At 45.3% G+C, this 15,309-nt stretch overlaps 1 protein-coding gene across 1 annotated transcript in view; it reads left to right on the forward strand.

Annotated features, from left to right (window-relative positions):
- The window catches only part of KCNQ3 (potassium voltage-gated channel subfamily Q member 3), a 258,655-nt gene that overhangs the window by 204,818 nt on the left and 38,528 nt on the right, over positions 1-15,309 (forward strand). The window contains exons 2-4 of the mRNA XM_077808831.1: positions 6,652-6,742; positions 9,652-9,778; positions 12,599-12,771. Coding sequence (XP_077664957.1) covers positions 6,652-6,742; positions 9,652-9,778; positions 12,599-12,771 — 391 coding nt within the window. The remainder of the gene's footprint in view (positions 1-6,651; positions 6,743-9,651; positions 9,779-12,598; positions 12,772-15,309) is intronic.

The raw sequence follows: 15,309 nt of genomic DNA on the forward strand, positions 1-15,309 counted from the left end.
GCTGAGGATCACATGGGCATCAATGCAGCTCTCCTATATCACATGGGGCGGGGGAGAGCTTTGTCCAGGTCCCTGTGGGGGCACATGAATGAGGCACATGAATAGCAATGTCACTTCCTGTGCTGTGCCTGTCTGCAGGCTAGAGTGCACTTCTATTTCCTGGGCTGTTGGGCTGGCACCTCTACTCCACACTGGTTCCACGTCCCACTGGTGACATTGGCTGGCAACTCTTCCATAGAACTGTGAGCACGGTGTGTGGTTGGCATGGTTCATCAACGCCACAGACACATGACCCTTTTGCAGAGAGAGGGAGTCCCTGGTGTATGCCTACCTGCCATACTCCAAATTGCAACCCTCTGTTTAGGCTGCATTTCTCCTCACATCTTTTCCTCTAGGCACACGCCATCTGTGGCGTCACCAAGTTGTAAGATTTCCCCTTCGGCCTCCTCCTGACACTGGCCAAGATGGCCATCCATCTGTCCAGGAGGAAACTCAGAGAGGATGTTTTCTGGGACCTTTCATGCATCTGGGAAGAGCTCTTCTCAGTAGCATCCACTGACATCTTGGACTGTCTCAGGACAGCAGGCATTATCCAGAGTTCTCTTCTTGGTGTCCCCCCTCTAGATCCCTCATTTTGACCCTGTGACATGTATCCCTTCCCTGTTTTTTTCATTTCTTATACCCCCATGATCTGTTGATTGCTGGGTTCTGTAGCTCCTCCCTCACCTGTATGGGTGCGGCTTTTCTTGCTTTGATGGGCTTTGCCCATCAATGCCATTTATTAAGTAGGCCGGCTTCTGTTGACTTGAGTGCTCTTGCAGGGCTGGGCCCTTAAGTAAAAACTTTCTGCAAAAGTAACTTCCCTTGAATATTTTCTATATGTATCATTAAACCTTTCATTATCTTAGTAACTTAAAGGAGAGGTGAGGTGATCTAGGGCCAGATCCTCAGCAGGTGTCAATAGAGCTGCACCAATTTACTTAATTAGAACTGCACTAATTGATGTCAGCTGAGGATGTGACCCCAAGTCTCTGAACGGAGCCCTACAGAGATTGTCCTGTTTGAAGAGGACTACATTAATGTGAACTAGGAACCTTTTAATACACACCCATAGCGTCCTCACAGACAAGTTAAAACGCAACACTTTAGTGCATTTTGTGATTTACACCCCGATAATGCAAACTGCAGGGCAGTATAGACAAGCCCTAATGTGAGCCATGTGCATCAGGGAGCAGAACTTTGGTGTTGTTTGTGCCTCTGGCCTCTTAATTTTCTTCTTTCTGTGAAAGGAGTCTCTCCACTGGAGCCCCTCCTTGTGGCCAGGCATAGCAGCTCTCCCCCCATCTCACAACCCCTGCCAATGGCCTCTCTGGTGGTCCACCTCTGCATGGGCTTCTGATTATGTCACAATTTAGGTCCACCCCTTCTGGGGTAACAGAGTCTAACTCAGGGATCGGCAACCTTTGGCACGTGGCCCATCAGGGAAATCCGCTAATGGGCCGGGACGGTTTGTTTACCTGTAGCGTCCGCAGATTCGGCCGATCGCAGCTCCCACTGGCTGCGGTTCGCTGTTCCAGGCCAATGAGGGCTTTGGGAAGTGGCTGCCAGCACATCCCTCAGCCCACGCCGCTTCCCGCAGCCCCCATTGCCCTAGAACAGCGAACCGCGGCCAGTGGGAGCTGCAATCGGCTGAACCTGTGGCTGCTGCAGGTAAACAAACTGTCCCGGCCCGCCAGCAGATTTCCCTGATGGGCCACATGCCAAAGGTTGCCGATCCTTGGTCTAATTATAAGGTGATGAGTCTCTCCTGTGCTGGGCTCCAGCCAAACTGCAAGCCAGGAACCAGTCTGGTAATTCCAGGGCAGGTATATAAGCCTCAATGGAGGAATAGCAACTCTAGGGCAGCAATTCTCAACCCGCGGCCCAGTTAGCGTACAACATGCTAAACGCCACAGGACCCGCAGCGGGGTCTGGGCAGCTGGGTGCCGCCCAGGCCAGCATGGCGCAGTATGGGGTCCCTGCAGGGTCCGGGGTCCTGACTGTCCCCCGATCCCCCCTCAGCAGGGTCTGGCCAGCCAGCAGGGATCAGGGGTCCCCTTACAGCAGGGTCCAGGGTTGGGGTCCCTGCCTTCCGCTCCACACTCAGCTCTCCACTCCTGCCCTCACTCTGTGGAGGGGTCTCTGGGTGGAGGGCATTGAGCATGGGGGGTTGTGGGGGAGGTTAGGTGGGGGGCCCTGTGGTTCTCAACCTGTGGCCCAGGTAACATTTTGTGAGCCACATATGCGGCCCACAATGATAAATAGGTTGAGAACCGCTGCTCTAGGGCTTGGAATTCTTGCCTGCCTGACAGTGGTAACAGACTCCCCAAGCCTTGCTCTCGCTCCAGCCCTGTTCCTAGTTCTGCTCTCACTCCATTGACTCGATTCTGGCTCTGACCCCTGGCACCAACCACTAGGCCCAGCTGCCACAGCTCCAACCACTAGCCATGACCATCCCCATCATGGTTTCTGACATCAACAAATAAAAGTCCAGTGTGCTTATATTAGGTCTCCGGCCCCAACTCAGGGCCCTATGGTTCTTCCATTCCCTTGGCTCAGGGCTTCCAATGTCCTTATCCCCTTATCTCAGGGTGAGGGCTTCACACCACTTTCTCTGTTGGCTGGTAGGTGAACCCAGGCCTTCCCCATACACCAGGTTCCAGTCCAGGGTCCCTATAGCCAGCAGCCAAGGTCTGCGCCACAAAATTCCTTACTGCTGCATCCCTGGACCTCTTCCTACCCAGATTTTCTCAGCCCTTCTCCCCACAACCTCTAAATTCTCCCTTGTCTCACGCCAGGTCTCACGCCTTTCTCCCCAGGAAGCCCCCAGTAGAATCTCAAAGTACCAATTTCCAACCTTCTCAGGCTTGACTTTTCATCCCCCTCTGCTGTGGTTTCCCCTGCTTTGTTCCTTAACTGAACACTTCCCAGGGCTCTCTCCCTGGACATCCAAATCCTGCCCTTCTTTCAGGGCACACCATCAGAGCCTTCTCCATCCTAGTGACTGCTCTATTCCTCCCCTCCTCTCCGCCAGCCTCCTCTACTCAGGGTAGGATCCTAGGGCTTATTCTCCCCCTGAGTTTTCTCCCCACAACCTCTCTAGTCACAAAGAGGGACTGCAAAGTTCTTTCCTCTCCTCCCTATAGTCCCTTTCTTTCTTCTTTTCTTTTCCTGTCATTTTATGGCTCAGCAGCCTCAGCATGTGAGGCTATGACTGTCACCTACCACAGTTTTTACATAATCAAAAGCTTATGTCCGCTCACCCTGTCCTGCATCATTTAAAAATACACTGTAATGCTTTTTTAATGCTACCCCACTTTCCCTGTTCTCTCACCAATCCTTTCAGACTATATACTTTCACCTTGACACATCTCAGTTCTTCATAAAGAGAATCTTTCTTTTTGCATAATTCTCCCTGCGTTGCCACAGCAGATGGTCAACTGTTTCTTTAACTTTGCATGTTTCGCACAACCCGTTTTTGTGCACATTTAGTAGATATAAATTACCATTTAGGCCACAGTGGCCTGTTAGCACTGTAAATATAGTTATGGTGCTTGTTCTGTCATAACTGGGAAGTATAACATTATCCTTAAGTCTAGGACATATCTCATAGAACCGTCGTCCTTTTTTCTCTTTGCACTCTCTTCATAGTTAAGAACAATATTTTGTCATTCCTGCTCTCTGAGGTTCCCTTACTGATTGCTGTTATACTCAAAGAGTCAGACAGGATAGCAGTTGTAGCTTGGCATACGTTCCTTAGCCAGGTCAGTGCCAACAGTATGCCCGTGTATTCGGCCGTCATAATGGCCACCAAATTGGATAGTCTCATGGATCTCTTAATTCCAAATTCAGGGATACAAAAGGCCATTCCCACACTACTAGTGTCGTCATCTTTAGGTCTGTCAATACAGAATGGACAATGCTGATCCCATTTGCCATATATAAACTCATAAATTTTATTTGTCATTGTTATGCTGTCTGGAGTGGTTCGCAATCATGTGTGCCAGCCACAGGGCAGACTGTTAAAAAGCAGGGCAAAAATCCCAAACTGCTTCTAAACTCTATAATTAGATTTCACCAGCCCTGTCACAAGTGTGAACTCCTAAAGCATGCTAACAGTCTTACCATGGAGTCACAGATGGTCCCCTTGGGCATTCCAGTCTTTCTTGCCACTCAGGCAAGCTGGAGTATGTGATAGATGGTCACTTACGCCAAAAAAAATCACAATAATATTCAGATTGCTCCCAGTCCCACAGGACCAGTCACGTACCCCAGGTGACTTGTACTCAGATGGCAAACCAAGGCCAACACCTGTAGCCAATCCTGTAATTAACTAAAGATAAGAAATGAGAATTATTTACAAGATTAAGCAGGTAAGCATACACATACAAGTGAGGTACAATCTTAAATTCAAAAGGTAATTGAAGTTTCTATAATAAGCAAGCTTTTATGTCCTTTGGGACTAATCCATGCTAAGCAGCTTGGGGATCTCTTGCTTATGCCTAGGAATCCTTGCCCCTCAGAGGTCAGACAGCATAAAGAGGCCTCCATTTCTTTTGCTTAGGATTTTTATTCCCCCCTTTCCCTTGAGTCCAAGCTGATGGGACAGATGCTCCTGGACGTAACGTATTCGTGGTGGGGCGGGGGAGGGGGGGAGAGCAGTCGACAAAGTCTCTACTCCACAGTGGCCCATTTGGATTCAATAGTCTTTCCTGGTGGGCAGGAGCTAACACTTCTTGGGGTAAACTAGTATTTCACACTGGGTAATGCTTCTCCCCTGACTGTGGGGAATTTATAGTCTTAAATATTTGTATAACATTACCTTATAACATGGGATGCAAATATTATAGGTAGGGTTAATACATGCAGCATCCTACAAGCATTCCATAAATTCTAAACATATGGTTATAACGCTAGCATCTCTTTTGATAATGCTAACATACAGGTGAGCCACACTGGTTTCCAGCTATGCGATTGCAAGTGTTCAGTGAGGCCTAGGGACCTTGGCATGAGCCAGCACCTGGTCTGCCAGCATCACAATCATATCTGATGGCTCTGCTTTTTCCTTTATCTTATCATATAATTCCAAATTCACAACTGAAGAGACAACTGTCCAGGTATAGTTTGACTGCTCATGACTGACGATTTCAATCTCTCTCGGTCCTTCCTTTTCACTCACTTTCCACTCCCTCCCATCTTTTGACCCTGTTAGCATGTGGGAGTAGGTGACATCCAGTTACATCTGATCTATTTACTTCCCAACCATCTTCATATATTTGTTTAGTATTCTTATCTTCACTGTTTCCATTAATCTTAGCCCAAAAGGTTAAATGTAACAATTTCATCCTTAAACATATAGTAGCTCCTTGCTTCACACACAATGGTGCTGTAACATTTTACCACATGGGATTAACCTGTGCTTGGGCGTGGATCAGCTCTAATTCTTTAACTGTTAATTTCAAAGATGAAGATTTCAAAGGCTTGCCTCCATAATCTATAACTGGTTTTATTAGTGCCCTATTCAGCATCATCAGTGAGTTCTTATCTCTTGTTCCCAGCAATACTTTTAAGCAGATTCATCCTCTTTTTACATTTACACTGGATATTAACTATTTGACCCTTCCAAATTAGTTTATCAAACACAAGTCCTAAGAATGTAAAGTTTTGAACTGGCTGAATTTTCTCTGCATAGAAATGGAGGTTCCATGCTTCCCCAATCTTTCTTTCTGTGAAGATCCAGTCCCTTTCTGCTCTCTACTTGCTCTATTTTTTTATATTAACCACCTAGATTCTTCTGCAGCTTGCCTTCATCATTAATTAAGCCTCAGCCACCCTCCAGGTGCAGCCAGTTAGCATAGCTGACCTCTGAGGCCTATATCAACCCTTTCAAAGCCTAAGTGGGTTACACACCCCATTATATCTGCATTACAAAAAAAGGAGAGCACTAAAATTTTCAGTGCAAACAAGGGTTTGTGAATTATTAATGCCTTCATGGGTTTTTGACCTCCTTTGTAAAGTTCTTTGAGATCTGCTGATAAAAAGCACTAGATGATATTATTGGTGCCAAAATGTTAATTGCACAGAAATGTTAATTTAATGTTTCTTGGCTTTCAATACATGCCAAGTGGGTTTGCTTTATTGTTACTGCAATGCCATTTTATTAGTAATGATTATTCTATGCATTTCTAAAGTGTCCATCATGGTGGTAATACCTGAACACTCTACATAAGGCAAATCCTTTATGCAGGAGGTAATACCCACAAATGGAACATCTCAATGAGATGCTCTCCTCCTTCCACAGAGTCAGTGATAGAATGACTCTCTTTACCTTTCCCATATTGTGAACCACTTTTCCGTGCCAGGACCCTCAAACTCTGGGGTTGAGCCAGGGTCCTCTTCCCACTTAACAATATGGGAAGGGCAGGGTAGTCTTGATCCTAACACTGCCTGTGCCTCCCCCAGGTTCAGAACCCTTGATTCCAGTGACATTCCATCTCCCTCTGATCATGGATGGGGATCCCTTTAAGGCCTCTGTGGGTTTTTTTTAAACCAGCTCTTTTTAAGTGGATACAGTGGTAACGATGCCCAATTTCTCCTTTTATGTTAATCCAGATTTCTGATAGTTCTGGGGTGTTTGATCTTAGCTGTCCTAACAACTTTCAAGGAATATGAAACTGTTTCAGGAGACTGGCTGCTGCTGTTGGTAAGTAGACTGGGACTGCAATGTCATGCTGTTAACGTTCTTGGATTAAATTCAGCAGTGATGAAAACTCATTACCACTGGTGACCATACACTCTTCAGGGTCCCAGACTCACTACAGGGCAGGCTCATGTACACTGCAAGAAGTCCATAGTATTTACTGAGGCACTTCCCCACATCCCTCCTAGGCTGGGGTTCTGGAATAGGCATGGTAGGTCACTTAGGTCTCTCTCACGCTGCCCAGTCTGGGCCAATAGTCCATTTATAATCAGGCAAAGAAAAGTAATCCCAAAACAAACTCAGTAGTCCTGAGCAAGGCCTACTTCCCACAGCAGGCTCTGGTAGGCTGTGGCCTTTGCAGGGGCCCTGGGCTGTTCCTTTTCCTCAAGGAGCAAAGAATAGGAGGTCTGTTCTCCTCCCAACCAACCAGCACATGAGCTCTCCTCCTCCCCTTTTAAGTGCCCCTTCATTACCTGACAGCAAGTGCAGGTGTGGCTGGGCAAGGCTGAGTGGGCCCACAGCAGCTCATTAACCCTTGAGGGCTCAATGGGGAGGGGGGGGGAAGAGGGGTTGGTATACCCCATCACACTATGTGATTTAGTAGCCTGTGTGCAAAAAGCTGATGGTCTTCAAGCAGTGACTGTGTTTTTGTGTGCCGCTGAATGCCTGAGGTATTGTCATCACTTGATAGATTATAACAACCCGGGACTAGGAGGAAATAATGGATGGGGAAAACTTTTTAGATCCTATAATTTTAGGATGGGATTTTCAATAACACCCAATCAATGTTGGCCTAATTCTGCTCCCACTGAGGTAATTGGTAAAACTCCCATTGACTTTAGTGGAAGCAGAGTTAGGCCTAAGCTAAGCACTTTTGAAAATCTAACCCTACGGGTATGTCTAAACGTTAGCTTCCCAGCCTGGGTGGATAGACTTGCACTAGTGGGGCTTGAGTTGTACACTAGAAACAGCAGTGTGACAGCTCAGGTTCTCAAGCCCACCCCACCCTCTGGGTTTGAACTCGGGTGGCTAGAACAAGTGTCCACCAGTGCCACAACACCCACACTGCTAGTGTGAAACTCTACCCGGGCTGGGAGACTCGGTCCAGCTGCAATGCAGACATAAACCTTATTGTCTCTGCACGATTTTTACTTCATTCTGCAATGTTCTGCTGATTTCAAGCTCTCATTAAAGGGATGCCATCAACTTCAAAATCACACATCTGTCTGAAGAGATTGTACCTGGTAACACTGCAAGCAATGGTTAAGATGACTAGCCTTCAAAGATTTGGAGAAAATAAATCCTTTTCTCTGGTTTTTTTTCAGCTTGTTTTATGCACACGAGAGCCCTGAGCATATGCTGTAATCAGTCAGTTAGTCAGTTTCCCCTGTTGTTTGTTTGGGTCTTTCATGGTGTGTCTTTGCTGTAATTAGACACCCACAGCTGGGTCCTGCTAGCTGACTTGTGCTTGCAGGACTTGGGCTAAGAGGCTGTTTAATTGTGGTGTAGACATTTGGGATACAGCTGCAATCTGAGCTCTGGGAACCTCCCACCTTGCAGGGTCCTAGAGACCAGACTGCTGCCCGAACCCGAACATCTCCACCGCACTTAAACGGCCTCTTAGCCCAAGCCCCATGAGCCTGGGCCAGCTGCGGGCTTTTGATTGCAGTGTACACACACCCTCACACGGCAGAAAGGGAGAAAACAAATATGATGCACAAAAATTTGCCAGTAGCTTTAGCACAAGTGCAGTAAATGAAACTACATTGAAATAATTTTGTAAGACTGATTAGACTTCGAGTTGATGGTGTCCCTTTAACAAGAAGTACCTATAGTCAAAGTCCAGCCACCACAGGGTAATCAGAGAGCTGCTGTGTTAGCCCAGCCTTGCATAAAACTGTCTCCCAGCAAACCACAGTAGCAGCAGTATACTGGGAATTCCCCATCTGCCTCTCTGTTCATCCCAGTGACATACATGTGAATTCTGACCTGAATTAAACGTGAATGTTATAAGAGATGATCATTTTTGCTCCTTTACGATTTAGAAAGAGGGCTGGAGAAGTTTTACCACCCCTCCTAGCTCCCCACAGTGTAGAGCACAGAAATGGGCTAATTGGGTGAGGTGGAGTGTGATGTGCTCTGGCCATCCTGCCCACCCTTGGGTGACTATTAGCCATTGGTGCAAGTTAGAGCAGCCCCCAAGTTCAGCTGCAGAGGTGGTGTAAAGCCGCCTTATGGGCTGGAGCATCTGAGGATTCAGCCCTTTGTTATGACACAAATAATGCAACGACACTATGTCCAGAGACTCAATGCCAGTTATTTCAGACAGTAATGGCAAAATTTTACATGCTTCATTATGACCAGTAAAGAGATTTGATTTAAAAATTAGTTTACCAGTGACTTACGGGCATGATCTGCAACAACTCTAAGAGATTAGGAGGAGCTCATATTTGACTATTCATCTCAGAGATGGGTCTAAACCAAAACTCTGCTCCCAATTCACCCAAACACTGGTAAATATGAATCTCATTCCAGATTCCAATTTCCCAGCTCGGGTCTATCTGTATACATTTCAAAAAGCACAGATTATTTGTACATATACTATAGGGACATTCAGGGTCAGATTTTCAAAAGGGCTCAGCTCCCATCTAGGGACCTAAATGAAGTGGACACATTATCAGAAGTGCTCAGCACCCAGTTACTCCCTTTGAAAACAATGGAGAATTCCCCCTCTTTCATCACTGAGAATAATGGGAGATGCCGTGTGCTGAGCTTTTTTGAAAATCTGGCTATATATATATATAAAATCATAGACACGTGCACACACTGTTTGATCCAGCAAGCAATGCATGTCCAGAATTCTTGCAAGCCTTGTTATGTGTCTAAGAATATAATTTGTGTTTTTGATACAGGAAACATTTGCCATTTTCATCTTTGGAGCAGAGTTTGCCTTAAGAATCTGGGCTGCTGGGTGTTGCTGTCGCTATAAAGGATGGAGGGGGAGGCTCAAATTTGCCAGGAAGCCTTTGTGTATGTTGGGTAAGCACAAACTCTTTGATTGTTCTCCATATGTCTATCCTTTTCTGTTCTGAGTCAGATGTGATTGGTGTCTAAAACCCCATGAATGACAAGTACAAAGGCCCAGGTTGCTAAGAGTTCTGCACTGTTTAGAAAGAATTATAAAGTACCTGAAAACCTGGATTCACTTGAGAACAGTGTTCATGGTTTGACAGAGAGTTGGAATTGGATACTTACTGCAGAATCTGCTCAGGTGTTCTGCAGGATCTCAACAACTTTAATTCATACACTGTTATAGTTTGAAAAATCACTGTAAAATGGCACATCTTTACTGAACGTATCTGTTCCCTTTGTATCTTTGAGTTGTGTCTGCTTATTTACCAACACAAACAAGCTTTTACTGCAGTGTGGTCTAATGAGCACTGAAGTAGGAATCACGAAATCTATGCCCACCTCTGTTATATGATTTTGGGCCAGTCACTTCTCTCTCTGTGTCTCTGTTTCCTCCACCCTGCCTTGTTGGTCTTGGCTGTTTAGAAATATAAGCTCTGCAGGGCAGGGGCTGGGACTCATATTTTTGTGCAACACTTTGCACAATAGGGTCTCAGTAGTGGCCTTCAGGTGCTATTGTAATACAAATCAATAATAATACTCATATTACTATTTAAGGGCCAGTATAGCTTTGGGTATGCAAGCTGGGATTTGTTCTGTCTCATGTATAATCATTAAAATTGTCATCTAAATTCTAAGCACAGACTCTTTATTGATGGCAATGTAAGGAGTGAGAAGAGCTCAGTTGCATATTTAAAATTCTGGATTAGAAAAATCATCTCTTGATTTGTAAATGACACCAACTCGTTATGGAATTATTTGGAGAGAATGAGTAAGAAACTGACATGGTGTCATTTCAGACACTTTGATTCTAAATACACTTGAAAGACGCAGTGGCTAAGAGCCCTGAGAATGTTTCTGACATAATTGCTACCTATTTCCACTGGGATAATTACGGTCTCATAAAGGTCCATAAATTATAAAAAAGCAATCTGCATTTCAGACCTCTTTAATTGATCAATAAATTGGTCCTGTCTCACTCACAAAAATAAAGCACTGGCCTTAAGAGGTTAACCTGGACAGCCAACCAAATTGCCAAAAACTAGGGAGCACCATTAGAAAGAGGGGCTTCTTGTTCTCTAACCACTATGTTTTGGTATTCCTGCTTTCACTATTTTCCACTTACAGAATATTTATCCTCTGGTTTGTTTGTCCTTCTGATTCATTAACCTGTATTTTTCAAGACTGATTCTCATGTTATTTTCTGCCCCTTTCTCTAAACCAACTCAGAATGTGTCCCATATCAAATATGAGCTGTGTAGATTATCTGGGTCCCAGATTGGTTCTGCCAGTGCCACAAGCTGTGTTTGACTCACAGGTGCCTGTTTAATTGGCTAGGGACAGAGTTCATAAGTGGGTTTCAGATCTTTGCTGTGGATTTTACAGCACAAACAAATGGAATGAAGCAGCAGATGATGGTGTGACACTGCACCCTGTATTCATCCTAGTGGTATGATTATGATACGATTATGACATAATTATGATGCATTTTATATAAAATATGTCATGTGAGGTGTCATTGGAAAAGTTACAATTTGCTGAATGTGATTATTGTAGTGGTAGGCATGTATCGTTTTTGTATCTGGAGTTATGAATATTGACTATGTCTCTGTATCTCAAATGTGGTTACACTTGGGTGACACCCACTAAGCAACATGATCCCAGTCTAGAGCGCTGATTGTGAGGGGCCTATTCAAGGTAATGAGGATATTAAGGGAAACTATTGGCCTTGGGAGAAGCTTAGCCCCCACCTGGTGAGCCTTCCTGAGACCGCTTCAGACAGCCTCTGGATAATGGCTGCGAAGACTCAGCAAGGCGTGCAAGGGCATGTGACCAGACCACATGACACAACTCCATTTTGGTACCTTCATTTTTCCACAAACTGGGCTAGGACCTTAGCTTGGAGCAAAGGGTTCCCACCATATGGAGAAACTATAAAAGGTGGGGAGTGACATCATGATTTGTCTTCATTCCCCCACAACTCAACCCCTGGAAGAACCTCTGACAGACAAAGACTTGGAATGGGGGAGGGAACCAAGGCTGCACAGCAAATGCAGCCTGTACCTCAAGAATCTGAAAACCTGCTTCTGTCATCAGTCAGGGTGAGATATTGTTGATTGCAATCCTGTCTAGTATATTGGGCTTAGTTGGCATTTTTGTTTAATTTCCTAGGTAACCTGCTTTGATCTGTTTATCACTTATAATCATTTAAAATCTATCTTTCTGTAGTTAATAGGCTTGTTTTATGTTTTATCTTAACCAATGTGTTTTAAGTGAAGTGGTTGGGAAAATCTCAGCTCAGCTAGCAAAGGCTTGGTGCATATCTTTCCCATATCAAGGGGGAAGCAAACTATATTAATGAGCTTGTGTTGTACAGATCCCTGTGCAGTGCAAGATGGTATAATTTTGGGTTTATACTCCAGCAGGGGTGCAAGGCTGGGGAGTGGGGAAATCGGCTGGTGCTCCATTGTTGATCTACCAGTGGCTTAGGTAAAGCACTCAGGTAATTCAGTTGGGTGTGTGGCACCATCTGCTATTGTGTTGAGTGATAACAGTCCCTGGAGAGGCTGGCTGTGTATCATCAGCAGAGCAGTGTGAGAAAGACCAACCCAGCTGAATTATTAGGGGGCACAGTGGTTCCAACAGCTCCCAGACTGCACCCCGGGGGTACAACCCATCACAGATGAGTCCACTTTTTGATCAGGCTTTGTTCTCCTTTATGCTGTGCAGATATCTTCGTGTTGATTGCCTCTGTGCCAGTGGTAGCTGTTGGGAACCAGGGCAATGTTCTGGCGACGTCGCTCAGAAGTCTGCGCTTCCTTCAGATCCTGCGGATGCTCCGAATGGACAGGAGGGGAGGCACGTGGAAGCTTTTGGGATCAGCTATTTGTGCACATAGCAAAGTAAGTGAGGAGTTCACAGGATTAATCTGAGTTATGGGGAAAAAACCAAAAGCAGAGGCAGATCAGACACTTGAGGAGAGTATTGCCTAGTGTTTAGAGCAGCAGAGTGGTAGTCAAGACCCTTGAGTACTATTCCCAGTTCTTCCGCAGATAAGCTCTGTAACCCTAGCCAACTCTCTTACCCCCTTGTGGTCCTGTGAGATTAAATTAATCCGGGCTTGATACTGCACTGTTGAAGCCAATGGACATTTTGGGCTTGACTTCAAAAGGAGTTGGATCGTGCCCTTATTCATAAAGCATGTCAAGCTCTTTGGAAGAAAGCCCTATATAATAGTGACGTGTTAACACAGGCTTCTCTCTAGCTGGCGTCCATTAAGACTTGGATCTAATTTCCACTCAGTGCATCAGATTAAACTTCATTGAGGGGCAGCTGTATCCATTTGTAGGGGGCGGGGGATTCCATTGTTACCATTTGGGAAGAAATTTAAATTCACCAAATGGCCAAGCTGACTTACCCATCACTGGAGTCCTGGTCCAGGAGCTGATTTCTGATACTTGATGGAATTGACAGCTGCATGTCAGTAATCACTGTCCCTTCCAAAGGCTTGTGTCTGAAAGGCATCATCTGTCCCTTTGCGTATTGTCCCTTGAGAAATATTGTAAAATGCAGCGCCTGGGTTCATCTATCCCCCTATGCCACTTATGTGAAATGAGTCAGAGAAGTTTGGTGTGGGAGGGTGGTGGGAAAAGACTTATTCCAAAATCACAGCAGCAGTTCAATGCATAATGGTTTGATGCTGGTTAGCAGAAGTCAAGTAAGTTTCCGTGGGAGTGGTAAATTTATTTTCACCCATAACGATGGGTCAGATAGTACAGTGATGGGTGCTAATATATTCTCTAGCTGCCTCTGGGTGTGTTCAGTTGCAGGGTCAGACCCATTTTGGTCCATATCAGGTAGTTATGCTGCCCTTGCACCATTATTGTATAGGATTAGATGATAAAGGGTTACCTGAGTGAAGAGCTCTAAGATGGGGGTCTGTGGGTTGGCCTGTGAATTACCAAAGTTATGTATAACTTTGATTGGAAGGTCTCATCTCTACATGACATTCTCAGAAGGAAATGTTTTAGAAGGTCCCTTTATTGTCATGGAAAGTGAAAGTGCCAGACCACACACAATAGTGAATCTTTGCTTCTTTCTGATGGCAGACTGGGATGCGTTCTTCTCAACTGGGCTTCATTCCATAGTCACATTTACCTCCATCCTGCACAAATCTGCTGCTAGTCTTGTAGCAAATAATTTATTTCTGCTAGAAATGCTGCCTCAGGAGACTGAGGTTTTAGAAAAAGTCACTTATGCTAAAGACATTGCCACCATGTCTTTTTTATGCTTTGCAGGCTGCTAGTTTTCCAGAGGGCTTCCTCTGGTCTCTTTCTCAGATTGTATCCTTCCACTTGGGCCTTAACAGGCTGAGAAATGTGTAGGGTTGCGAGAATGTTTGCTAAAATGGGCACTAACGTTTAACAATCAAGTCTAAAAACGCGGTTTATTAGTAATGTCCCTTCAGTGATTGCAAACCACAAATTTGCTACAGAGGTTGATTTACCATAAGACATTTGTAAAATTCTCAGCTACAGCATCCCCCATGATAGGTGATATGACCCAGGACAGAAAAGGAAAATCATGCCACAGGGACAGCTGTCTGTCAAGTAACCAGCACTCTGTTGGAGCTCTACAAATTAATAATAACCGGAAAGAATATCTTCTTCCCACTTCTGATGAAACATGGTAACCAGGATGCAAGCTCTAATACACAAACTGCATCTGCATGGGAATCAGGGGTTCTGTTCCCACCCCTGTCTCTGTCTGATTCTGTGACCGTGGGCAAGTCAGAAGTAGCTGATGTTCAGAAGTGCTGCGCACCTATAGCTCCTGTTGAGTTCTGCCTGTTGGTGCTATTGCAATGCAAACAAACATAAGTGCCCTAACGTGCTGGGTGCTGTACAGAGATGTAGTAAAAGACAGTCCTGTCTCCCCAAAAGCTTATGAATATGCTTGAAAATCAAGCTACCTTCGCCCTCCCCACACATAGATTTAGGTGCCTAAAGCTCTCTGTGTCTTCATTTACACATCTGTAACATTGGTATAATCCCTCCTCGCAGTGGTGTTGCAAAACCAGGGCCAGGTTAAAGCTTAGGCAATGTACATCCATGTTTAGGGCTCCCCCTCAGCTCGTTGGATTCCATCAGAATCTCAATTTTCTCATTTAAATCCATAGTAGGCTTCTAGCCTGATGGTTGTGAAGAAAAGCTGAGAACTGTGACCCAAGTGTAACTGATGCAGTGATGGCTGCGTAAAGCCTGAAACAATAGCTTTGAGTGGTTAAACTGCCCCAGGCATCTCAATGGCTTGTTATCTCCCAAATCCATTGCTGTGGGCCTGGCCAACACCACCCCAGCAGCAAATTCTGTGTGTTGTGGCAGGAGCAATGGAGTGCAACAGGCCCAGTCCCTCCACCTAAGCAGTGTCACTCTGACTGC

Source organism: Eretmochelys imbricata, chromosome 2 (genome assembly GCF_965152235.1).
Source record: "Eretmochelys imbricata isolate rEreImb1 chromosome 2, rEreImb1.hap1, whole genome shotgun sequence".
Taxonomy (NCBI): Eukaryota; Metazoa; Chordata; order Testudines; family Cheloniidae; genus Eretmochelys; species Eretmochelys imbricata.